The sequence below is a fragment of the Telopea speciosissima genome, chromosome 1, assembly GCF_018873765.1.
Source record: "Telopea speciosissima isolate NSW1024214 ecotype Mountain lineage chromosome 1, Tspe_v1, whole genome shotgun sequence".
NCBI lineage: Eukaryota > Viridiplantae > Streptophyta > Magnoliopsida > Proteales > Proteaceae > Telopea > Telopea speciosissima.
The window spans coordinates 9,859,794-9,887,499 of NC_057916.1; the positions used below are offsets into that span (position 1 = coordinate 9,859,794).

Here is a 27,706-nt window from a genome sequence, read left to right on the forward strand (position 1 = left end):
TAAGGAGTGATATGATCCAGATTGAAGGAGCTAAAAGAGCTAGAGGCAGGCCTAAAATGACCATGGGAGAAGTTGTGAGGAAGGACATGCATATTCTAGGTCTTGTTCCAAGTATGACCTTTGATAGAGCCTATTGGAAGGCAAGGATCTATGTAGCAGATCCAATTTAGCTGAGATTCTCCTGACTTGCTGGGCTGTGCCTTTCCTCCCACTTTCATCTTTCATTTTTTCCTTTTATTTTCCATTTTTCATTTCTCATCTCATTTCCCATCATTCTTTTCCCATCTCTTCATTCCCCTTTTTTTTGTTTTGGCCTCAGTTTTCCTTTGTTTGGATCCATGTAGCCGACCCCATTAAGTTGGGATAAGGCTGAGTTTGTTGTTGTTGTTGTAGAGTCCTTAGCTGTTTAGTTAAACAAGTCTTAATAGTTGAGTCAATCTAGGAGATTTTAATTCTGTTTCTATATAAATAAGTAATATAACCAACCCCCTCCCCACGATTTGTAATAATGGATTGAAATTTTTGTTTGCAAACTTGCAGCTCATCTAGTGGGCGAGCCTTGGCGCAATTGTTAAGTTGCGCTATTGCAACCTGTTGGTTGCGGACTTGCGGGTTCAAAACTTGAAAACTGCCTCTCCTGTGAAGCAGGGGGTAAGGCTGCGTACATTTGCCTCTCCCAGACCCTGCAGTAGTGGGAGCCTCGTGCACTGGGACGCTTTTTAAAAAAAAAAAAACTTGCAGCTCATTTCTCTCCTCCCTTTTCTCTCTCAATCTTGTAATAGATCTTTCTTTTCCTTCTCTCATCTCTTTTTCTCAGGGTTTATATTTCTCTCCTCCTTTCTCTCCAAACTTTCTATAACAAAACAGATTTCTCCCTCTTTTCACATAAATCTCATTTTCTAGAAAGGATTTTTTTAAAATATCTTCTCTCTTCTACACCCATCGACCACACCTTTCACCCCTCCTTTCTTTAATCGATTCCTGATATTAGGTCCTATTTTTCATCTCATCTTCTCTCCCTCCTTTAACCATCTCTAGGTATTTTTCTGTTGGAGAAAGTTTTCCCTCACCAGTGTAGTAGGGTTCACCACCCATCTACGGTCATTATTACTTTGCCCCCTACTGTACACAGTCGGTAATGACCTCCCCACTTTTCCCGCTACCCATCCCAAAACACCCAAACCCTAAAGCAAATTCTCCATTCACTGTGGGTGAAGGGAAACTGCCTCCTTTTCTCTTTCCTTCATTCCACCTTATCGATTATAAATAATTAAATGATTTTATCTTTTTATGTCTGGTTTTTTTATAGAAATCAATTATTCAGATCCGATAATTATTCTTTATGATTTGAATGTTAGGTTTGAGATCAGATCTGGCCCATATCTAGCTGTCAACTTCTGATCTCTTCCATACCATTAGTGGGCCTATTATCCGCAGACCAAGCAAATCCATCAGATCTGATCAATCTGCATCAGTTTGGTATCAGAGCCAAAAATTCTATGGCGATCGATTTTGATTTGTTCAAATCTCAAATTCTTGCACTTCAACCTCATATGGAAAGTACAAAGAGATTTAAGGACAGAGTTCTGATCCCTGATTGAGTTTTCGAGAGCTTGCCAATAATACATAATGTCTACATGAAAAAGTGATGGACATGATAGAAGCTTCAAAAACAAATCCAAAGTGGAAGAAGATCCAACGGCAGAAAGGCTCGATGATAGAGACCGTTGGTTTCTTTCTTCCTCCACAAATCTTGGATCCAAGGAAGCCGATCGTTGCTGATTTTGATCGTGAGATGCGCTGGATCATCGTACCATCAAAGTCGACGATTGTGGATACTGATTGAGTGGTGGAGATTTGTTCTCATTATAAGACTCGAGGACGAGTCTATTCTAACACAGAGGGAATAATGCAGGCCTGGTTTAAGGCTCAGTTTAAATTTGGTCTAGGTTTTAATAAAGGTTTGGGTTGGGCTTTAGTTTTTGGATTTTATTATTGTAATGGGCTGAAATATAAAGTCTAAAGGTGGGGTTTTAAGGGGGTGCATGAAAACTATTAATAAATTAATGAGTCCCATGTTGGTGATAGTTGGATAAGGATTTATCTTATCCTAAATTGTTAGTTTAGGAAATTTAGAGTCCTTAGCTGTCTAGTTAGACAAGTGTTAGTAGTTGAATCAATCTAGAAGATTTTAATCCTGTTTCTAAAATTAACATAAACAACCCCCTCCCCACTATTCGGAATAATGGATTGAGATTTGGGTTTGGAAACTTTCAGCTCTTCTCTCTCAATCTGGTAAGGCTATGTTTGGTAACAGTCTTCGTAAAGAACACCCGTTCTTGACCAGAAACGCTCTTTTTCGTTTTTGGTCTGGAACAGCGTTCTGTGTATGTATATGACTGTTTGGCAAATTTGTTCTACAAATGTTTCGGGACAATTATAGAACAAAAATGTTGTTTGGTAAAACCTGTTCTTCCATGGTTGCTCTTAGGGTTTGATACTCTTCTGGTCTCTTTCTCTCTCTTGCTTTTCTCCGATTCCAAGTTCCTGACTTCGATTTAGATTCGTTTCAGGTGTCGGAGTCTTGGAGAGTTCTATTTTCTGATTTACTTGTTTCAGTTCCAGACTTCCAGGTCAATTCTTTGTACCAGAGCTCTCTTTCCTTCCATCACATGAAATTTCTGATTTCATTCATATTTTCGAAGAATTCTCAATTGTTCTGCAACTTCATCCTCCAATCCTCTGGGAATTATACAAGAAATTTACTGTTTTCTCTGCAACTACTGCATCTGTCGTCCAATCTTATGCCCAGGTAGAAATCGCACATAATACTTCTTTGTTTCTTCTCCTACATCTCTGGAATGAACACCTTACAAGAACTTTTTTATCTTTCTTTACCCAAAAAAAAAAAGTTTACTTATCTTTTTTCTTTTTTTTTTTCAAGATCTAAATTTTGGGGATATAAAAAAAGTTTACTCATCCATTAGTGAATCTAGAGCAGATAAAATCCCTGCAGTTCAGGAACTTTGGGAGTGATTTGATCTGGCATGAACTGAATCTCCACCCCTCTTTCACTGGCCAATTAAGCTTCGAATCAGAAGACTTGATTTGCCGAGGTCGCCGGAGGGACAACCACAGAGTGTTCCGCCGTATGTTGCTGCTTCCCTTGCAGGCTTGTGAACCTGCTCGTCTTTGCCATGTGTAAGTTGCCTGTGGGGCTATGCCGCTATGCAGGAAAGCCTTGAAGAAGAAGAAGAAGGAGAAACAGAGATTGAAGAACGGGCTTTTGATGCAGAGAAGATGTGAAGGCCTTTGAGTTCTATCAGTTATTTTCCCTTTTTAGGTTTGTATTGGGCTGTCTCAAGTTGTTCTTGAGAATGAAAAACAAATTTGAGGTGTTCTGTAAATCCCATTCTACAAACCAAAATATTGCCCGGTTCGTTCTTTAAGAACGATAGAACAAACCGTTTTACCAAACAACACTTACCTGTTTTTCCGTTCTTGGAGATCAAAAGAACGTCTAAGAACGTTCCGCAGACCATTACCAAACGTAGCCTAAAATATCTTTCTTTTCCTTCTCTCTCATCTCTTCTTCCCATTGTTTATATTTCTCTCCTTTCTTTCCCATTGTTTATATTTCTCTCTCCTTTCTTTCCCTTCAAAGTCCAATCTTTGTACAACAAAACATATTTCTCCCCCCTCTTTTCACATTGATCTCATCTTCTAGAAGGATTTTTTTTTTTTCACGATCTTCTCTCTTCTACGCCCATTGACCCACTCCTTTCACCCCTTCTTTCTTTAATCGATTCCTGATATTAGGTCCTTTTTTTTTTTTTTTTTTTTTTTTTGATATCTTCTCTCCCTCAGTCCCCCTCCTATAACCATTAGTCGGTATTTTCTCTTTCCTTCATTCCACTTTACCAATTACAAATAATTAGTTTATTTTGTCTGGTTTTTTTTATGGAAATAAATTATTCATATCTGATAATTTTCTTTAAGATCCAACCATTAGATTTGAGATCAGAGCTGGCCATATCTAGCTGTCAGATCATGATCTCTTCCATACCATTAGTGGGTCCATTACTCTCAGACCTAGCAAATCCATCAGATCTGGTCAATTTGCATCAGTTTGGTATTGGAGTAAAAAATCCTATGGCGATTGATTTTGATTTGTTCGAATCTCAAACTCTTACGCTTCAACTTCGCACGGAAAAATAGTAAGAAGAGATTTGAGGATCAACTACTTGATCTTATACTAAATGTCTATGTGATACAGCGTTGGCATGATAGAAGCTTCAGAAAATGAATCAGAAGGGGAAGAAGATCCAATGGCAGAAAATTCGATGATAATCAAGAGATGATTCCAATTGAGGAAACACAATTCGAAGAAATAGGGATCGTTGATTTCCTTTTTCCTCCACAAATCTTTTTTTTTTTGGGTGAATAAAGAATTCATTACCAAGGAACGAAAGAAAACAGGGGCCCCCAAAGGGGGCTACAAAAGCCCACGGCTAAACCAAACTTCAGCTAGAGACGGCTGAAGGAGAGAAAGAAACATTAGGGACACCCCAGGAGACAACAATAAGTCTGTTCCTTGGGGTGTCATTACATAAAGAATAGGGAGCTGACAATAATTTAGAGTAGATTTCAAAGGAAATGGAATTCCAAATCTTGGATGTAAGGAAGTCGTTATTGCTGATTTTGATCGTGAGATGCACTGGATCATTGTACCATAAAAACTGACAATTGTGGATTTGATCGAGTGGTGGAGATTTGTCCTCATCATAAGACTCGAGGACAAGTCTATTCTAACAACGAGGGAATAATGCAGGCCCAGTTTAAAGCTCGATTTAAATTTGGTCCAGGTTTTAGTACAGATTTGGGTTTTATTATTGTAAAAAACTTAAATACAAAGCCTAAAGGTGTGGTTTTTTAAAGGGGTGCAAAAAAAATTATTATTTTATTAGTGGGTCCCATGTTAGTGGTAGTTGGATAAGGATTAATCTTATCCTACACTGTTATTTTTGAGTTAGTGAAATTTAGAGTCCTTAGTTCTCTAGTTAGACAAGTCTTAGTAGTTGAGTCAATCTATGATATTTTAGTTCTGTTTTCATATATAAGTAATATAAACAACCCCCTATCAACGATTTGGGATACTGGATTGAAATTTGTGTTCGGAAACTTGCATCTCTTTTCTCTTTCTCTCTCAATCTGGTAAGAGATCTTTCTTTTCGTTCTTTTATCTCATCTCTTCTTACCACGGTTTATATTTCTCTCTCCCCTGTTTCTCTCCTACTTTCTCTCCAATCTTTGTGCAACAATACAGATTTCTCCTTTCACTTTTCACATCGATCTCATGTCCTAGAAGGATATTTTTTTTAAAGATCTTCTCTCTTCTACATCCATTGACCACTCCTTTCACCCCTTCTTTCTTTAATCAATTCTTGAGATCAGGTCCTATTTCCCTTCCATCTTCTCTCCCTCCTTTAACCATCAGTAGGTATTTTCTCTTTCCTTCATTCCACCTTATCAATTTCAAATAATTAGATTATTTTGTCTGATTTTTTTTAATGGAAATCAATTATTCAAATCTAATAATTGTTCTTTAAGATCTGACCATTAGATTTGAGATCAGATCTGGTCCACATCTAGCTGTCAGATCGTGCTCTCTTCCATACCATTAAGTGTGCAGACCAATCAGATCCATCAGATCTGATCAATCTGCATCAATTAGAGTGATTAGAAAACTACCTTGCTGAGTTTGTTCATTTTCATCATTGCATCCATACTAGTTGATTCCTTCATAGAAATCAACTTTAGCGACCTAAAACCGATTCTAAGTTGCTCTTTTGAATCTAAGCTAAATAATCTTACACTTTCTCTAAGGCTGCAATAATGTTATTTACTTTTATTTCAAGCCCAAACTAGCCAGCTCATTCCTCCAGTTACTTCCTATTGCATTTTCAAATTATGGCATTGACAAAATTTATGGATAAGGGCGAGTCGGCAAGGATAGGGATATCGAGAACTCTTTTATTTATAGTAAATATTCCATATAGATTCACAAGAAAAAGACGATGCTTTTAAAAAAATAAACAAAAGAAAAGGGAGAAGAAACTATAAAAAAGGGGAAATCTTGTTGTCACCATACATGATGACAAATGCATCATAACCATGGCTCTCATTCTGCCATGTGAAAGAGTGATGTGGCAAACTCTCCTTTGCAGGTAGGGTTGAACTGATCAGATCAGTCCTTCAATCCTCTTACATCTACTAGTGTGGAATCTATGAGCTTCCAAAATCCACCATCAAAGCCATGGAATAACTCTTCCGCTCCTTCCTTTGGAAAGGAATCTTCTAAAGTCCTTCATTTGATTAGTTGGGCAGCTACCTGTCTCCCAAAATCTGAAGGAGGTCTCGGTATCCGCAAGATCCACGACTATAATATTGCTGGCATCCTCAAGCTAATCTGGAAGGTCTCTAACAAGCACGATTCTATTTGGGTCAATTGGGTCTACTCCTATCTCCTTAGAAATAACTACTTTTGGACTGTCCCCCATCCCGTAGACCCCTCCTGGGTTTGGCACAAAATCCTTCTCTTCTGTCCCTTAACCCTTTCTGCTACCTCCTCTGCGATCGCTGATGGGACTTCTAGCTCCCTCTGGCTGGACTCCTGGCATCCCCTTGGAGTCCTTTACAACATCATACCTGCCCATTCGGTTTATTCCTCTGGTATTCCTAAATCTGTCCCCTCTCCACAATCATCTCCCTAGGCTCTTGGTCTCCCCCTCCCCCTTTCTCCCTGTCTCACCCAGGTCTGGGCGTCTCTCCCCCCTTCCCCACCCCTCCCCTCCCCTCCCCTAATGGGGGGCTTTTAGCTCCTCCTCAGCCTGGGACTTTGTTAGACACCATACCCCCTGTCCCCTAGTCCAACTTAGTTTGGTTCAAAGGCCACATCCCCTGCCATAGCTTAAACGTTTGGAGAACACTTAACCTTTACCTCCCCACCCAATCATTTCTCCTCCACCGCCGCATCCCTATCTCCCCCTCCTGTGTTCTTTATTGGAATGGTAATGAGGACATAGACCACCTTTTTTTTTTTTCTCCTGCCCCTTAGCCCACACTATTTAGCAGAAAGCCTTAGATTTCATTTGGCACCGTAGTAGGACTCTTCCCTTCGCCAGAGAGTAGCTTTGGTTGGGTAGAGTTTTTTCGGGTAGTACGATCTGTGATACCAGAAGCTTGTGTTTGGGGCTGCTATATCATACATTTGGATGGAACGGAATCTCTGATGGACATCCAATTCTCACTCTCTAGACATGATTTGGAAAGCCATCTTCTTCGATGTTTGCTCTAAGCTCTATATGCTTCCCCATAGATCTCTTGTTAATACTCTAAGGAACAGACATATTGTTGTATCCTGGGGTTTAGATGTTTCTCTTTTACGGTCTCATAGCCCGCCTTCTTAGGGTTTGAGCCTTGTATATTCTTCCCCCTATCTTTCCCTGTGTATCCTTTCCCCCCCCCCCCCCCGCTCTCTTCCCCTCCTGTTAAGAGGACCAGATTTAGAACTCGATGCTTGGATGAGTTAGTCATCCCAAGCACATCTTTATTTATAATCATAATGAAGGATGAAACAATTGTACATTAGCAATGTGGGACTAAACCACATGTACGAAATAAATAAAATAACAAAAGAAAGAGGACCAGAATACCCCCACGGTATTCTGGCCATATAGCTAACACTCCCCCTCAAGTTGGTGCATATATATCATGCATGCCCAACTTGACTAAGATAGGATGAAACAGCTTGCTACTCAGCCCCTTAGTGAACACATCAGCCAGTTGATCAGTGGACTTCACAAAGGGAACACAAATGAGGCCGGCTTCAAGCTTCCCCTTGATGAAATGACGGTCAACTTCCACGTGTTTAGTACGATCATGCTGGACAGGGTTATGAGCAATGCTAATGGCGGCTTTATTGTTACAATAAAGCATCATAGGAAGATGGACAACAACACCAATATCCTGCAATAATCCTCTAAGCCACAGAAGTTCACAAATTCCTTGTGCCATTGCGCGGAACTCGGCTTCAGTACTAGACCTTGCCACAACATTCTGCTTTTTGTTACGTCATGTGACAAGGTTCCCACCCACAAAGGAACAGTAGCCAGAGATAGATTTCCTGTCAGGAGAACCAGCCCAATCGGCATTATTATAGGCTTCAATCTTCAATATCATCCACATAGACTATGAGAAGAGTAACCTTGTTACCAAGCCGTTTGATAAACAAAGTGTGATCAGCATTGCTCTGCTTGTAACCTGCTGAAATCATAGCCTTATGAAATCTGCCAAACCAGGCCCTAGGTGACTGCTTCAAACCATAAAGGGCACGCTACAATTTACAAACCTTGCCCTTAGTCCTGTCATCAGAAAAACCTGATGGAATGTCCATACATACCTCCTCCTCAAGCTCTCCATGGAGGAAGGCATTTTTGACATCTAACTGCTGAAGATCCCACCCAAGATTTGCAGCACAAGATAATAACACCCTGATGGTGTTGAGCTTTGCCACTGGTGCAAAGGTCTCCTGATAGTCAACTCCATAAGTCTGAGTCAACCCCTTTGCAACCAGACGTGCCTTATACCTATCCACTGAGCCATCAGCTTTTTGTTTAACCACGAAGACCCATCTACATCCCACTGGTTTTTTCCCTGGAGGAAGAGCCACAAGATCCCACGCATTATTTTTGTGTAGTGCTCTCATTTCTTCCAACATTGCTGCCTTCCACTTTCCATCTGTAAATGCTTCCTGCCAATTTCTAGGAATCGAGATAGATGAAAGAGAAGATACAAATGCACGAAAAGAGGGAGAAAGAGAGTTATAAGAAACAAAATGAGATATGGGATGTAAAGTGCAAGTCCTAGTACCTTTGCGAAGTGTAATAGGTAGGTCGGAAGGAGATGGATTACCAGGAGATGTAGGATCTGTGTCTGGAGCCGGCAATTAGATGGGTACTGGTGCTACAGTGGGATGCAACTGCCCTCTGGTGGATCTACCCCTTGTATAGGTGATCATGTTGGAGTTGTCAATTCTCTTCTGAAATTCACCAATAGTTCTCTGGACTGGAGTCAGCTCCCCCTGAATAGGAATATTAACAATACTATTTTCTATGGTCTCCCCCTGTAAAGGATTCCCATTAGGTGAGGGAGGAACAGCCAGAGGTTGTTGGGCAGTCTCCAAAGTAGGATGGGCAGCAGCCGTGGGTGGTAAAGGGGGTTGGACAGCAGCCGAGGGTGGTAAAGATGGCTGGGCAGCAGCCAGAGGCACCTCAGGTAAAGGAATTTCGAAAGCCACATCTTCACCAGCACTCTCCCCCTGAGGAGGTGGCGAAGAATAATAAGAAATGGACTCATGGAAAATAACATCCATACTAACCACGGTACGGCGGGAAGGGGGGTAGTAGCATTTATAGCCTTTCTGGGTTGGAGAATAACCCAAGAAAATACAACGGAGCCCCCGAGGTTCAAGTTTGCCTAGAGATTTGGTATCTCTAGCATAACACACATAACCAAACACCTTGGGAGGTACAATAAAGGAGGAATTACCAATCAAAATATCAGAGGGGCTAGGGGAGTTAAGTACCCTAGAAGGCAGCCTATTGATGAGATAGGCCGCCGTAAGAACCGCATCCCCCCAATATTGAGACGGGACATTTTTTGCAAACATCAAAGCTCTGGCCATTTCTAACAAGTGGCGGTTTTTTCTTTCAGCCACACCATTCTGGGCAGGGGTATCAACACAACTAGTTTGATGAATGATTCCATGGTCAGCCAAATATTTTTGAAATTGTGATTCTTTATACTCTGTCCCATTATCACTTCTCAATATTTTGAGAGTAGCCTGGAACCGAGTTTGGACCATTTTATGAAAGTGCTGAAAACATGAAAAAACCTGATTTTTTGTGTGCAAAAGATACACCCATGTGTTCCTAGAATGACAATCAATGAAAGAGACAAACCATCGATGACCAGAAATAGAGGGTTTACGATTAGGGCCCCAAACATCAAAGTGTACTAATTAAAAGCAAGAAGAACTCCTTTTATGTAAAATAGGATAATTTGAACGTGCCTGTTTGGCCAGAACACACGCCTCACAAAAAAAGTCATCCTTAGTACGAAGGGTGACCAAACTAGGAAATTAATGTGCTAAAATTCCTAAAGGGGGGTGACCTAACCTAGAGTGCCACTGGTAAAGTTCAGAAGAGACCATGGAGTTCTGGTGTAGTGGAGAAGTCAATGGTGGTGGAGAGAAGCGACCATCATCAAGCAGGTACAGCCCACCGTGCACTTTACCCAATCCAATCGTCTTCCCAGAGTCCAGATCCTGAAACACACAATGAGAAGGAAAGAAAGTGACTTTGCAGTTAAGATCACGAGTAATACTACTAATGGAAAGAAGGTTAGTAGTAAAATTAGGAATATGCAAAACAGAAGTTAATGGAAGAGAGGAAGTGCAGTTGATGATTCCTTTTCCAGATATAGAAGAAAGGGAACCATCAGCTACCTTGACCTTGTCTTCCCAGAAGTGGGAGAATATCTATGAAACAAACCAGAGGAACCGGTCATATGATCTGTAGCCCCAGAATCTATGATCCAAGGATGTGAAGCTACAGAAGCACAATGACCCCCAAATGGAATACCTGACCGGGCAAAGTGGGAACACGAAGTAGCGAGAAGAATTGGCGATGGCGATGTAGTAGAGGTAGCGGCAGAGAAGACCTCAGCATACGAAGGAGTGCCTTTAGATCATCCTGGGATAGACCAGGGTCGATGCTGGTCCGCATGCATCTCGATCGATGGGCCTTGGTCTTAGTCTTTGTCTTGGCCTTGGCAGCCCTTTTAGCTTCAAAGTCAGCCGGTTTCCCATGAAGTTTCCAGCACTTCTCCTTGGTGTGGTAAGGTTTGTGACAGTACTCACAAACAACAGACCCAGTAGTAGAATCACCAAGAGAAGCAGTGCCACTAGGTGTAGGAGTGGCAGGGGCAGTAGCCTGGAGTGCCGATCTGTCAGTAATAGGAGGATGTAACATGGCAGCCCGACGGTTCTCTTCAGAGGACACCAAGGCATACGATTGTTCAAGTGTGGGAAAAGGCTTATGGCCCAACACTTGAACACGAATCTGATCATACTCCACATTTAAGCCAGCCAGAAAATCGTAGACCCTAATCTTGTCCACATGCTTCTTATAAGAGGCAACATCAGTAGCTGTACTTGGGTGAAAGTCAAAGAAATGGTCCAGTTGTTGCCAAAGGCTGCGCAAGGTAGCATAATATTTGGAGACTGTCAACTCTCCCTGAGTAGTGTGAAGGACCTTCTTCCTGGTTTCATAGACACGGGCATCATTGCCAAGCTGTCCATAAGTCTCCTTGCGCAGCCCAAATTTCCGCGGCGTGTCGAGGAGAAGAAAATTGTCTTTGTAGTCTCGTAGTCATAGAACCGATCGGATAGGACATAAGAACTCCATTGTTGGCAAGCCACTTGTCTGAGCAGCTCCAACCTCAATAGGCATAGCGTGGTTCCCCTAATATGACCAGAAGGCCACGACCTGCAATGGCAAAGGAGCGGACCTAGACCAAAGCAGGTAATTTGTGCCATCCAACTTGATTGGATTAGGGGAAAAAGTAAGGTAATCTGGTTTGCTGTTTCCATCACCCACAGAAGTAGTAGTCGAATCCACAGAGTCACCCATGACGACAGTGAAGAATTCTAAATCGCAGATAAGGGCTGTTGTGAAGAGAAACCCAAGAAAATCTCCACGATAAGGGCTGCAACAATGATGAAAGCCTTCTAATAATGAAGGAATAAATATCTCCAAAAATCAGCAATACCAGACAGAGGAAACCTTGAGATCGATTTTTGCAGGGTTTTGAACAAAACCCTGAAAGTGCTGAAATCGATAAGAGGAGAAGATGCCCAACCAGTGAGTGGATTGAGGCTGAAATAGCAGTCGAATCAGTCTAGGCCAGAGGAGAATCACTCCTCAAAAATTCAGAATCAACTGATATATAAAACCCCAATGTCGACTATTGTCAGGGTTTTGAAAAACCCTGAAATCTTGAAAAAATATTGACCTTGAGAGGCTGTAGGTGCTGGAATAATAAATTGCTGCAAGTCTGGAGCTCCAATATAGTGAACAAATCCCTTGTATAGAGGGTTTCTGTCCAACGAAGGCTGAAGTCTTCAATATTCGCAGCAAAGAGAGAGCAGCACCCAATCGATCAAATCTTCATATCATGGGATGAGGTAAAGGAGGGCAGCAGCTGGATCAATTGATCACCTCATCAGTGCTGCCCTATGGGACACAGAAGAACAAAACGAAACAAAGGGAAGAAGAAAAGAAAAGAAGAAAAGAGAAGAGAAAGGGAGAAAGATCGACAATTAGAGAAGGAAGGAGATCGTGAATTGCAATCTGAGTTCTAATCCAGCTCTGATACCATGTTAAGAGGACCAGATTTAGAACTCGATGCTTGGATGAGTTAGTCATCCCAAGCACATCTTTATTTATAATCATAATGAAGGATGAAACAATTGTACATTAGCAATGTGGGACTAAACCACATGTACGAAATAAATAAAATAACAAAAGAAAGAGGACCAGAATACCCCCACGGTATTCTGGCCATATAGCTAACACCTCCTTTGGGGTTTTTTGTAATGATATTCTGTTCACCAAAAAAAAAAAAAAATTTCCAGTCTCAAATTTAATCATTTTCCCTTCCTTGTAATGGCATACCCTCAATGTATGTCCATGCACCCCCTTATATTCCCATTTACCCTCTTTGCAGTCTTGAATTTTTTTATGGTTTGTTTTGCCATGCGGCTAACTCTGATTGGGCTAAAACTTTAAATGTATTCCTCTACACAAAATTTAAGCCCCATATGAGTTGTCACAAACATGGTGGCAACAAGTTAAAACCCAAAAAATGTGAATAAATGTAGGTATTTTGACCACAGTTGTCTAGGCGTCTGGGCGGGGCGGTTGCCAGCTCTGTTCTAACTTAACAAGGCGGGTGCCTTGAGACTCTGGGCGTTGCCTAGGGTGTCTTGGGATGCCTAATCCCTGGGCGGTCGAATTTTTTTTTTTTACTTATGTTTTTTTCCGTCTATATAATGCTGTTTCTAAAATTCTTATTGGCTTATGTACAAGTTTGTGTACAGGTGAGAGGCATGGGATCATTTAGTACCCAAATATATATATATAAATAAATTAAGAAAGAAATCAAACTTCACTAGTTCACTTCTTTTTCCCTCTAAATAATGCTATTTATAACCATAGTTGTCATGGTGTCGCCATATCGTCGCCATGGCACCGCCATGGCGTCCTGGCGTTGGAGACATGTTCATATCGACCTACGCCATGGCGTCCTGTCTCTCTTTCCCTCTTCGATTTCTTCTTCTTTAATTTTTTGTTTCTTCCCCAACCTTAGACCCACTCCCTGTTTCCCTAAATCTCCTATTTTAACCCAGAAGATGCATATCACACTGCTTCCACCAAAGTAACCTGCAACTAAGACATCCGCCAGATCTGATTTCAGATCTCACCATTTGGTTGCCAGCAGAATTTTGGGGCTATTTCTCGTTGGGATCGGCAGACCTTGGTGCTGCGATTTTGTTCCAGAAATTGCAGGGAGAATCATCTTCATAAGGAGTTTCCTCTGCTGGAACTACCCCAGTTGACCGCCTCTCTGCCTCTCTTTCTATCGTGTTATTGCAAGGTTGAAGAAGACATTAAGTCTTTAAAATTGCAAGTAAGGACAACTTATATTATTTATATAAAACCCCCTATACTCTCTATTGCTATTCTGTTTAGCCCATTCAGTTTTCTCTTTAACTCCATTAAATTACAGTTCTTCCACGCCTTTACAACTTCAGATTAATTACAATTCAGCCATTGCTCTTATAAATTTTGATTTATCTACTAGGTTGTCGGTCAACTTTGGATTTAATTACAATTCTGCCATTGCTCTTATAAATCTTGATTTATCTACTAGTTTTCCATTCAACTTTGCCATTCAACTTTGGATTTAATTACAATTCTGCCATGGTCGACATGATCGCCATGGCAACGCCGTGGCGGGCGACATGTCGATATATCGACGTGACACCCCTCCACCGACTTGGATCGCCGTGACGCCGCGACAACTATGTTTATAACATAATGTTGTTGAGTGGGCTAGCCTTGGCAAGTCCACTCAACATAATGTTGTTGCTGTAATGTTGTTGCAAGGTATAATGACAAATTAGTGCATAGATTCAGTTTGTATTGTAGTTGTTGTAATGCTGTAAGCATAATTCTATTATTGCTATACTAGATATAATGGATGCATAAAAGAAAAATTTTTACTACAGCGCCTAGGTGGGTTCCTTGTTGCCTAAGTGCTTAGGCAGCCCTCCAACACCTTGGTAGCCTAGGTATCTTGGTAACTATGATCTCTACAAAAAAGGATTCTTAGGGAAAAAGAACGCTGCTTGATCGCGTGGCTCCTGTCGACCCAATTTAATAATATGTTGAGGAGAATCAAACACTTAACAATATGCAACATCACAATATTGAGAAACAGAGAATTCGACAAGGAGCCTTTGTTCAGGACAGGTGTATCCATGACAATATTTCTATTGTTCTAGAGGTCACTCAGGATTTAAACAGGAAGACACGGGGAGGCAATGTGATCCTCAAGTTGGAGATAGCAAAGGCTTATGATCGTTTGGAATGGAAGTTCCTCTACTTGGTCCTTTCAAAGTTTGGATTTGCTGATGCTTGGATTAACTAAATCAGGAAAACAACAGAGAATTGCTGGTTCTCTATTGTTTTGGGAGGTAGTTCTTCAGGTTTCTTCAAATCTATTAGGGGACCCCTTTTCTCCTGCTCTGTTTATTTTGGCGAAAGAAGTCCTGAGCAGGGGTATTAAAAAACTTTTTGTGGAAGGGCGTGCAACTTACTTTCAGCTTCCCAGAGGGTGTCCTGGTATCTCCCACTGTTTGTTTGCAGATGGCACCATTATTTTTACAAAGGGGTTGAAGTGCTCTCTGAAACAGATTTTGGGTTTCCTAAGCAGTTATGAAAGCTTCTCAGGTTAATTGGTCAACGACCAAAAAAGTTACTTTCTATTGGGTGACAAGGTCTTTGCGGCTAGAGCTCGAATGGTGGGAACCGTTATAGGGTTCACTAGAAAGACTCTCCAGAAGACTTAGAATTTGTTTCTTTGATGATTTAGTTGGAAAAATAAGAAACAAGGTGGCGGGTTGGAAAGGCAAGCTCTTGTCTTCTGGGGGACGTGTTACGCTTTTGAAACATGTGCTAGCATCTATCCCCATCCATTTGCTTGCTATTCTGGATCCACCTAAGGCAGTCCTAGGAAGGATATATGGAATTTTTGCTGATTTCCTTTAGGGAAGTTCGGAGTGGGGAAAGCGCAGACATTGGGTGAATTGGCAGAAGGTTTGTAGGCCTTTAAAATAAGGGGGGGCGGGAATTAGGCTTCTGGAGGAATTCAGCCTCTCCTTAAGGCTTAAGGATTATGGAGGATCCTAGCTGATCATTCTCTGTGGAGTGAGTTCTTCAAGGCTAAATTCTTTAAAAACAATCATATTGTTTTGGCTGATCCGAAAGGGATAGGCTTGAAGTCTTGGAGAAACGCTCTGGGGCATAAGGACCTCATTCTAGCCAAGTCAAGATGGTTGATTGGCTTTGGCAATATTTATTTCTGGTTGGATAATTGGTTAGGGGTTGGCCCATTGATTGACTATGTGGACAATGCCCTACAGGTTGACACGGCTTTACGAGTCAAGGATGCTTTTGAGGAGGATGGATCGTGGAAACAGTCCATTCTGGATCAGATCGACTCGGATGGGGTTAGGCATAGCATCATATGTGGTAATCTCTCCATTGGTGAAAAGGATGATGTTCTGGTTTGGACTCCCTCTAGTGATGGTCACTTCACAACTAAATCAGCCTGGAATGAAGTGCGTAGCAGATCATCTGAGGTTTCCTATGCTAGATGGGTCTGGAACCAATCCCTGCCCACGAAGATAGCCTTTTTTACTTGGCAGCTCCTCAATGGAAAAATTCCCACAGATGATTCCTTGATGGCTGTTGGGATTCCACTAGCATCCAAGTGTAACTGTTGTGGGAACCCCAAGAGAGATACAACAGATCATTGCCTGATAGCTAGAGGCACTGCGATGAAGGTTTGGAAGTTCTTTTCACAAGTCTTTGATATTGATGTGATTCCATTACAAGAAGTCAGGAGTCGAATCTTTCTTTGGCAAGAGGTGGCGAGTGGTAAAAGCCTTTGTGCCTACATTACAGGGCTGCTTCCTTCCCTGGTAGTTTGGGAACTCTAGAAAGAAAGGAACAACAGAAGGCACGGAGAAAAAAGGCGAGCTGCTGGTTCTGTTATTGAGAGCATTAAAGCCTGGGTAAAAGACATTCCTTATCCTCCCAAGTTTAGGTGCTCAGGTTCTCATAGGGAAGTGTTAATTCTTCAATGTTTGGGCTTATCGGCTCCTCCTTTCAGATTGAAGTGTCCTCTCCACGTATATTGGTGTCCCCCCTTCGCCATGGTTAAGCTCAATGTGGATGGTGCTTGTAGGGGTAATCCTGGTATAGGAGGGGGTGGAGGGGTTATCAGAGACAAGGAGGGTGTTGTTTGGGCAACCTTCTCCAACTTTTATGGTGATTGCACTAACTCGGTTGCAGAGTTGAGAGCTTTGAGAGATGGCTTGAAGTTGTGCCATGATGTAGGCCTCACAGATTTTATGGTCAATTCAAATTCTGCTACCACAGTAAGAATGATTAATCAAAAGAGGTGTAACCTATGGAGGGGTTGGTACTGGTTCCAGGAGTCGATGGTATTGTTGCATTCTACTCGGCCTCTAATATTCTTTGCTTATAGAGGAAGTAACAGGCATAGTTCGAGAACTCGCGAGAACTCTTTTTTTGGGACGTCGGGTCAAGTTCGTATACGAGTTCTCAAATTACATTTTCTCGGTCGAGATCTCGGGTCGGTCCAGATCCTGACCCATCTAATTCTTTAAAATTCATCTAACTCGACAGAACTTGATATTTTTCGATCGAGTTCTGTCCAAAAGCTATTTTCTTCCCCATTTGAAGGTTGTGACTCATTTTACCTCTGGATTTCAATTTGTAACCTACGGGAGAGCTGATTCAGCTACACATCTTCAAGATTCATCTCAAATTTGAAGGATTCAACTCTTATATGCTTGTTGTGGAGCACTATATGCAATAGTGCAGTAACACTATGTCATGGGAAGACTATGTGGCACTACTTGGGACTGAATACTTGATTCAAACTCAGTTTATGCGATGCTAGTTGTAACTTGTAACATTGTTAAACAGTTTGATCCATCACTTTAACATTTCTAACGCTTATTTAAGTTATTTAGCTATTAATTGAATGTTTTGCTTGCTTTCTATTACTAAATTATGTGTAGAGTAGGGTATTTTAGTACGTCGTCGCCTATCAACTAAGGTCCGAAGTAAAACTCCTATTTGGACTTTGTTTTTGCAAAATCTGATTATGTCATTGTGTTTAAATGGCCTAAAATAGGTTGAATACCAAGTTTCAGACCAAAACTAGGTCTAAAACCCACCGAGTTGAGGTTTCAAGTTGAAAAAAAAAATGCACCAACTCGACCGAGATCTCGGCTTTTCCCAGGGTTGAGTTCCGAGTTTTAGTACCTTGGTAACAGGGCAGCCAATTGGCTAGCCAACTTAGCTTGTGATACAGGAGGGGCTTCTATCATTTTCCACTATGGTAGCCAACCACCGGGAGATTTGCAGCGTATTCTTCGGGAAGACAGTGCTGCTTTGCCCATTTTCAGAAAGTAGAGTCTTTTTTTCCTATCTTAATTGTATAGGTTTGGGCCCACTGGCCCAGTGTTTGCTGAGAGTTATGCTCCTTGGGTTGGGGTAAGGCAGTACGTCCCCCCTTGCATTCTTTTTCCAAATTTTGATTTTAATAAAATTCTAGGGATTGGCCCGGGTCCTAGGTAATATTCGAGTTTTAAAAAAAAAAAACAGAAACAGAGAATTCGACAAATACATAATCCTCAGACTGAATAATGATCTAGTCGGTCTTTGAGAGCATCTTGACCACAGATCGCGTGACAAAATTGCCCCTTTGCCTTTCATTGATAAAGAATGAGCAAGCTTTCCATTGGGCAAGCGCACTCGGAACTTGAACACAAGAATCCATAGCTAGGCTTGTATTCAGAATTGCTATGGGCCCACAAATAAGAGAATTCTCAAATCAAGGAGTTAATGGCAAATCCCGTAATTAGGGGAAGTTTATGACAATAATGGCAGATTTGTAATTATGGGGAGTGCAACTATAAACATACAAGAAAAGGGTCATGTGTAGGTAGGAGGGCAAACTAGGAATAAAGATTAAAATAAGGCCAGACTAGAATAAGGAGAGTAAGGAGGGGTAAAATCAGTAAAATAAAAATTATAAAGAAAAATAATGTCGATTAGAAGGGGGAAGGAAAAGGATTGGTTACCGTCTTCGAACATAACACGAAATCAGCAAGGAGTTTTGACTTCAAAGAGGAGTTCTACCACACCAGGAATCTGATCGACCAAGAATTCTGGTGGTGAATCGCAGAAGAGGAGTGGGGAGAGACAACGGTGTTAGCAATTGTAGTCCAACGAACCGACGGACTACACCAATGCTTCTGGCCCGAGAACTCTGATAGCGGAAGGGGTGTGGAAGAGACTGGATCAACCCAACGGTGCAGGGTTTTCGAGATCCACAAGGATTTTTGGTATTCAGCTTCGCTATGTCTGGTACACCTGAAGGATGAGTTCGAATCACAGACCAGGTATGACTTCAATTCACGAACTCTCTCCTCTTCACTCTCTTTTTTTTCTTCCGGTTCTGGCGGAACCAAGAAGGGGGTGGTGAGTTGGGGTTTTACTAAGGGAATCGAAAGGGATGAGATTGGGGTTTGAGTTGAGGTATGGGGGTTTGTCGGTGGGAATCGCAGGGGTGGAGTGGGTCGCTGGAATAAACGGCAGGGGTGGTGAGATATTGCGGGAGTCGAATAGTGGGGGTAGGGTGTCTACGGGAGAGTTTTTTTTTTCTTTCCCACTTTCACAGCAGGAAAGAAGGGAAAGGGAAGGTGGGATGTCGAACAGAGAAAGAGATTTGAGAGAAGAAGAATGAGATGAGAAAGATTGAAAGGGAAGGGAATGAAAGAGGTTGATGGGGGAAGGAGATGGATCCATCACCTGTGATACCAAATTGGTGGAGGACCGGTTAGGGAGAAGGGGAAATATGAGAAGAAAACAGAGTTGCAGGGGAGAGAGGAACGCATAAGAAGAAGAAGAAGGGGGGGGGGGGGGGAGGGGAAGAAAACTCACACATGCCACAGGGGCTTCAATCCAAACACTCTTATCTCATCTTTTCATTATCGAAATCTTCTCCCATCACCAGGTTACACATATATTTATAAAACCCAGAAAACAAGGACTCCTAATTACTTCCTAAAACTTAGACTAACAAAAATAGAAACTCAATAAAATTAAAATTGGAAATTTCCCAACATGTCTAATAGCTACCAAAAATAAAAGATTACATATATTTCCCAAATAAAATAAATCCTAAATATCCTATTGAACCAGAACAAGGTTGGGACTCGGTTCTTGGTCTGGGTTCCCAAACGGGTTTGGGTCGGTCCAAGGTAGTGCACCTGCATCAAAAGGTCCCCAAGAATTCTTGTGATGATCATCTAAAAGAGTCTCTGATACACCTACACCTAAGTTTTTGAAGCCCAAAACAGACGGCTCCAAATAGATAAAGCTACTGGTTATGAACCTTCGGATAAATATTTCTCTTCCATTATACTGTCTTCCAAGATGTTACAATTAGCTTCACCTATTCAGCAACTCCTTCAATTGAGACCAGCCATCAACGGTTTGTTAATCCATGACAATTTGGCCACTAAAGCTGTTCTCAACCCCCCAAAAAAATGAAAGAAGGTAAACAACATTTAAAATATTTTACATTTCTTCATCTTCTTTTGATCTCTACTAACAAATTGTAGGAATTCTGAATATGTTAATACCTTGTAATCTTCTTACAACCTAAAACTACAATGCCAGTGGTCTTTAGGTCTGTTCTTATGGTTTGAAACCATTTTGAAGGGTAGTAAGGAAAATTCTAATACTAACACGATTCATTATACTAAAAACTGCATCATGAATTCCATACCTAGCCGATTCATGTCCTGTGAACTGGAACTGGAACACCAGCTAAAAATAAAAAAATGGAATACAATTTTCTGATTTGAAATAATAATTTGCAACCAATTGTCAAAGTGAATGAACAAATGTTTATTTAATGAAATTTAGCTTGTGACCAGAAATATATTGTCTACGAAGTCCAACAAGGGCTGTTCATTGGCAGCAATCAAAAGGAATGAGGCTCGAATACAGAGCAAAGCACTCAGAAATTGAATGTTTTCACAAGTATGCATATTCATATCAAGAACAATAAAAGTACGGCAACTGTGTCTAGCATCACATATGTGCTGATAACACAGAGAACAAAAACTGTTCACCTCCTAAAAAGGATTCTCAAATCTCAATAAGAAATGAAAAAAAATGATATGAGCAAATCTTAAACCACAAAAAAATTCTTTAAAAATTGGAATAGAGGCCACAAAGGATAAGACAGCACCTGTACATCAGAATGTCTTGTCAGTGTAAGTATTGAGTCCGTAAAGCTGCACAGAAATACCATATCAAGACCAAGACTAGAAAAGTTTAAAATTTTGATCTTCCCAAGAAAATAATTTATAAGAATATTAGAAAAGGCAACATCTAGTTCACATAGTTTAGCAGGAATGATTGCTGTAGGTTCGGTAACCATAAAAGAAAAGGATATCACCAAATGTCCATCAAGGTACCATCAGTGATAGATGGCAATTGGTCACGTTGGTTTGGATTGAACACTGAGAACAATGGCTGTTGACCAGTTTGGAACCAATCTAAATTGACAATAGGTTGGAATTTGGTAGGTCCATGTGCCTATTGAGTGTTACGTGCAAGTTTGTCTATGTCTTTGGAAGAGGGGTTTCATCTGGATCACTGTGTATTTGAGTTGGTCATGTTACAAAATACAAAACCCAAACCTGTCCCAAGGTCAAACTGGTCAACCCATAAACTACGAGAAAAAGCGCAGGGGGAGGGGGAGATAAATAAAAGGTGTGGGCATGTTAGCAGACCAGGTAAAAAGTCACTAACTTCAACCATTTGGTAGCATAGTTGTCAAGGCGACTCCTTGGCATCCAGGTGCCTTGGTCGCCTAGGCAGGCACCTTGGATGCCTTGTTGCCATCGCCTTGCATCCAGGCCATAGTTGTCATGGTGGCTAGGCGACCCAAGGTGTTGAAGAGGGTCAAAAAGCAAGGCAATACCAACTAGGCGATCAAGCCGCCCGACTAGGCGACCAAGGTGATCAAGGCACCTGGACGCGGCATCACCTTGACAACTATGATCCAGGCCACCTCCAATGTCTTGGGTCGCCTAGACATTGTGACAACTCTTGCTTACCAGTCGAATATAAAGAATGTCTTTCTATATGATAATCTGCATGAGGAGGTGTATATGGAGCAACCTCCAAGGTATGTCGCTCAGAGGAGGATTCATATAAAGTATGCAAGCTACACAAGACTATTTATGGATTGAAACAGTCACCTAGAGCCTAGTTTGACAAATTCAGCTCAATTGTTACTAATGTGGTTTCTCACAATGTAATTCTGATCACTTGGTTTTTGTTTGTCGCCGGGGTTCTAAGGTGGTTGTGCTAGATGTTTATGTTGATGACATTGTATCTGATGATGATGCATATGGTATTGCAGAGGTAAAGTCTTTTTTACATCAACATTTTCAGATGAAAGACTTGGGTTCCCTCAGCTATTTTCTTGGTATTGAAGTACTATGGAGCAAGAAAGGGATTAGTTTGCCACAACAAAAATATGTTGGATCTTTTTGCTGAAAGTGGTATGCTTGCATGTAAACCAGTTGATACTACTATGGATCCTCACCATAAGTTTGGCATAGATGATGGTGAAGTATTCGATGATACACACCAGTACAAGAGACTAATTGGGAAGCTTATTTATCTAATTGTTACTAGACCTGACATTTCGTTTGTAGTGTGTATTATTAGTCAATTTATGCAGTCACCAAAGAAAGTACACTGCGAGGCAGCGTGTTGCATTCTACGATACCTAAAGGAGCTCCAAGAAAGGGGCCCATTTATCGTCCACATCAGAATGTTGGTCTGGTAGGGCTCTCTGATGCTGATTAGGCCGGTGCTGATGTTGATAGGAGGTCTACCACAGGTTATTGCACATTTGTTGGATGTAATCTTGTCTCATGGTGTAGCAATAAGCAAACGCTTATGGCTAGATCCAGTGTTGAGGCCGAGTATAGAGCTATGGCTCATACTGCAACTGAGTTGATATGGTTGAAATCTCTTCTTCAGGAGTTGGGTTTTCTGATTACTCAACCAATGAAGATGTTTTGCAGCAATCAAGCCAAATATATTGAGGTTGATTGTCACTTTGAGAGGGATGCTGTTATGAAGAATCTAATTGCTACTCTGTTCATTTCATCTGCTGACCAGTTGACCGATCTATTTACCAAGTCTCTTTTTTGGACCTGCTTTCCAGAAGTGTTGTTCCAAGCTAGGCATGGGAGATAAGTATACTCCAGCTTGAGGGGGAGTGTTGAGTTGTGTTCCTAAGAGGGTCATGGACCCCTATTCGACTCTCTAAAATGTAATAGTGGTAGGAGTATGTGGTCTACTCACGATAGGAGTGTCCCTATCCTGAGAGTAGCATAGATAAGATTGGTTTAGGTAGTCTCCTAATCAGTCTATGTTTTCCTTTATTTTATTCTTTCATTATTGAGTTGTAACTCTGATTTTCTTATATTATAAATATATCTTGCAGTCTCAGCGATAGAACACACACTAGTTCTATCACTGAACTGGTTTCTCTCCAATCTTCTCTCTCTCTCTCTCTCTTTCTTCACACTGTTGTTTCTTCTTCTCTACTTCTGGGGTGCTGGTTATTGATTTCTCTCGTCACACCACAACTCAACAATAATAACCATAATGATATTCTTAATTTTTAGTTTGTTTAGTTTTTTTTTTTCAATTGTACTTCTCATTGATTTAAAATTAAATAGCTTCCATAGATGTTGTTTATATAAATTCTAGGATTTCTCTTAGCCCCTGTGCATTGCATGGGCTTTCTATGATAGCTATAGTTGGAATTTCCACCTGAAAGCATTTGGGGAAATTAACTCAGCACTGTATTCGGAAGATTTTTGTTTCCATTACTACTTAAATGATCATGTCTTTCAAGAAAAAAGCAATAATAAGTTAACCAATGATCTGTTTGTTTTCTTAGTCTGCTGTCCAATAAAATTAAAATTTAAAGGAAAACAAAATGGCAATAATAATACATAATAGAAGAATACCAAATTTTAGAAACAAGTAATCTTTTCTTTCTTTTTTTTTTTGGGGGGGGGGGGGGGGCGGTAAAAGAAACAAATAATCCAATGTATAAGTTTTAGGGCAGGCAATAGATAGCATATAATTCAATTAGCTACCAAATCTGTCAAACTTTCTGTAGGCTCTACAATAATATAAAAACTAACTATTCAGCTTAACACAATTAAAGTGAACCTTCCCCCAATTTATAAATATTTCTTCTTCCACACTGTTAAGCTCTTGAAATAGTTGGCATCCAGGATACAAGGAAGAAGTGGATAGTTTTGGATTGATCTGGTCAACCCAGATACATGTTCTTGAGCCAATTATATTTTTTTGTAATTATAGTTTAAAGCACAAAATACGAATGCAAATCCCTCTGATTCTTTTTCTATATGAATGATATTACTTTGTTGCCAATAATAGGAAAAAGTGAAGGTACAAATGGTCTTAAACCACTTCGGCTCATTTAAAGTTTGGCAGGAAAGAGACAGCAGGGTTTTTTGGGACTCATGGCAAACCAACATACAAAGTAGCCTCAATGGCATTGAGAAAAGTCCACTTTTTCCGGCTTCTACATCAAAGAAAAATAGAGGTTTTGGTGCTTCCAGAATCAGAACAGATGGAATACCTTTTATCTTGTTTGTAATCATATTTTAAAGCATTAAATACGAATGCAAATCCCTTTGATTCCTTTTCTATATGAATGATATTACTTTGTTGCTAATAATAGGAAAAAGTGAAGGCATCAAATGGCCTTAAACCACTTCGGCTCATTTGGAGTTTGGCAGCAAAGAAACAGCAGGGTTTTTTGGGACTCTCATGGCAAACCAACATACGAAGTAGCCTCGATGAAATACCTTTTACCCACAATTTTTGCAGTATACTTTTGTATAGGGCTTTGTAAAGCATAAGGGCCTCTTACTATTCTCTTTTTTCGTTAAATGTAATTCTGACTTGTTCAGGAACCCCCCCCCCCCCCCAAAAAAAAAAAAAAAAAAAAAAAGAGCGGAGGGAAGAAATTGTAAGCACCGAATTAGGAATGCACCAGGTAATGATTCTAACCTTTCCATTCCAGGATGAGGTGGGCCTCCATTAATGTGTTCTAAGTTAAGGATTCCCTTCAGCGCAAGAAACTCTAATACCTGCAACAAATAATTAAATAAATGATGAAACTGGTCAACATTTCAAAATATCAAGTTGGGTATCGGCAATGATCTACAACATCTCCACCACAGTTGGCTAGAAAATTGCAAGCAAAAATTTAGATAATAGCAATGAAAAATGGAAGTGAGGACAAACAAGGGAAGCAATTAATGCTTTTCAAGCATACTGAAGAGATTTCTTCTAGAGATCTCAGAAGTATAGCAGCAGAAGGAAGCATGTTCTAAAAGCCGGTAGCATGGCCGCTAGTATGGCACCAACAGAGCAGAATGCAAAAAAAATCATCATCATTAAAAAGGGGAAAGGAAAGATAAATTTAAGTACTTTCACCTCTAGAGGCCCTAGTATTTTGGTTTCAACTCTACCATGGGTAATACTGTAAAAATCATTTTCAGCAACGAGACATCAACATATTCGACACTGACCAAACCCACGAAACATTGCCATGTGAAATTAGCAATTTCACATCTATCTATACATTAGAAGGAGCTGGTGTGTGCTTACACCATATTTTTTTGGGCTTATTTATTATTCCATTATTGGTTATTAAAAGGAGAGGGCAGGCCTCGGCGATAAGGTTTCGGCTTCGCGATCTAGAGGTAGCGGGTTCGAGTCAGAAACAGCCTCTCCGCGAAGCGGGATTAAGGCTGTGTATATTATGACTCTCCCCAGACCCCGTAGTGGTGGGACCATCGTGCACTAGGTATGCCCTTTTTTTTATTGGTTAGTAAAAGGCTAAGAGTTTAGTGCATTTAAGAGATCAAAGTTTCATATATTTTAATCAGATTTGGAAGTCATTCATCTCATGTCACCTCACTAGATTGCAGAATCTGTGCCTCCCATGTCGTTCCATTACCACTGTGCCAGTATCTACTTCTCTCTCTCTCTCCTAATCTTAACAACCTTCTGAGTTTAATTTTTCCCTCACCCCTAATTTTTTTCCTCTTCTATGCGCTTTCCATACCAACAATTTTTTTTTATCTTTTCAATTATCCTATTCCCGCTTCTACAACTCTCCTACTCCCATTTCCTTCCCATTACATCACTCCCACTCAATAACTACAGCAATTACAACCCCCCCGGGAAAAAAGAAGAGAAGAGAAAAAAATGTCCCTTAGGTATGATTTCTATTTCTATTCTATTTCTAGTAATAGGTTTCAATAAATAATTTCTAGTCCAAAATGAGAAATTGTTTGGTTGCTTGTATACATAATAAATCTAGAATGAGAATCCATTTGATAGTCCAAGTGCAAAATGAAAAGAGAGAAGAAACAGAGGGAAAAGGAACTCAGTCGAAATGAAATCATTACCAACAAATCCCTATACTGTAACACACTATCACTTCCAAGGTCTTTTCCTACCTCCTCCAAGTATGTTTCTCTGAAACCTCACTTTCGCATTTTCTTCTCAAATCCACTAAACTCGTAAACTACTGATTCATCTCTTTCCTTCTTCCTGTTTCAGACCAAACACATACCCCTATCGGTTGAACATATTGAAGTAAAATTCAAGAACTATATATCCATCACTCTCTCGTTTCAATTCTCTATGGCTCTTGACCAATATGGTTACTGACCATGTCTAGCTCAGAGCGCAGGGATATGGTTTTGATGAATTATTGTGCATCAGAGTTTTATGGCAGACCAAGCTTCTGTCCTTCCAAGTTTTTAGAAGGACCTGTGAGAGAGAGAGACACGTTCATACCCACCAGAGGAAAAAATTTTGGTCGTCCTCTATTCTCCCATCAGATTCATGTGCAGCAGAGCTGTGTTTCCCCCTTCCAGAGTTTTTGATGCATTTGTTTACAAGGAAAAATGAAATGACTTAACCTTGTTTTGAGCCATTACGAACACATGCTCATTAACAGCTTAGTGCAAAATAGGCAGAAAGTAATTTCTGCCTGAGAAATAGAATGAGCTCCTCACCTATTTCCAGATTTCTATTTACAAGAAATAAGTTACAAAATCATACCAAATAACTATAGAAATACAAAAAGGCCAGAGAAACAGAAATAGAAATCAACCCAAAGATAGCCGTTGTATCAGGACAAGATTTTACTGAGGTTGGAGGTGTAAGCACATATATTAGTTTGATCTTTTCTTAAACATTGTATCATTGATAATGCTACCATATTCGATTACCATGTTCAATAAGTATGTGCCTCAGTAACTTTTCAGTTACTTATCATACCCTCATTTTGTTCTTAGAATTGTGACAATTAAATCTTTGGTTTTCCAATTATATTTACGGAATCAAGATCACAAGGTACTAGTATAATAATGATGTATAATCATAACCAAACAGAATGTGGTGTACTCATGGTAACAGTTTGTAACCTTTCTCTCAAAGCTTTATTTTACGTTTTTTCATTTATTAATGCATAATTTCAGTATTGTTCTTAAAGCATGTTTGGACCTAAGTTTTAATACAAGGTTTAGATTACATTTGATTTTTACACACTGTGTACCTATTTAATTTCATTTCCCATGTTATCTTTAGATATTTTTCGGTAAATATAAATTACAATATTTAACTATTTTAATAGTATTTGTTATATTTATTACACACTTTCTTTGTTTTATTTTTGGGTTTAAAGTATTAATTTATTTTGATTTACTTAATTTTAAGTGATATTTTCTCTTACATATAGCTTTCCACTTTTTATAATTTTAAGTGATTTAAGTGACATTTATCTTATATATCTCTTTTCACTTTTTACATTTTATGAATTTTTGAACCCTATAATGTTTCATTTGATTTATTTTAAGACAAAATGTTCTTTGCAATTTGATTCATGTATTTAATTGCTTGAATAATTTATATTGAATTTTAGTACGACTGCCTTTAATTTTTTCAACATCTAAATATCTAATGTACAATTATTGAGTAATTTAATAGTACATTTTTATAAAAATTCAATTGAAGTCATATTTCCAAGTCAAGATGAAAAG

At 40.1% G+C, this 27,706-nt stretch overlaps 1 protein-coding gene across 1 annotated transcript in view; it reads right to left on the bottom strand.

The window, feature by feature from the left end:
* LOC122663308 overlaps window positions 1-27,706 on the bottom strand; it is a 69,787-nt gene that overhangs the window by 6,137 nt on the left and 35,944 nt on the right. The window contains exons 15-16 of the mRNA XM_043858994.1: window positions 24,657-24,736; window positions 20,767-20,812 (exon numbers count right to left, since the gene is read on the bottom strand). Coding sequence (XP_043714929.1) covers window positions 20,767-20,812; window positions 24,657-24,736 — 126 coding nt within the window. The remainder of the gene's footprint in view (window positions 1-20,766; window positions 20,813-24,656; window positions 24,737-27,706) is intronic.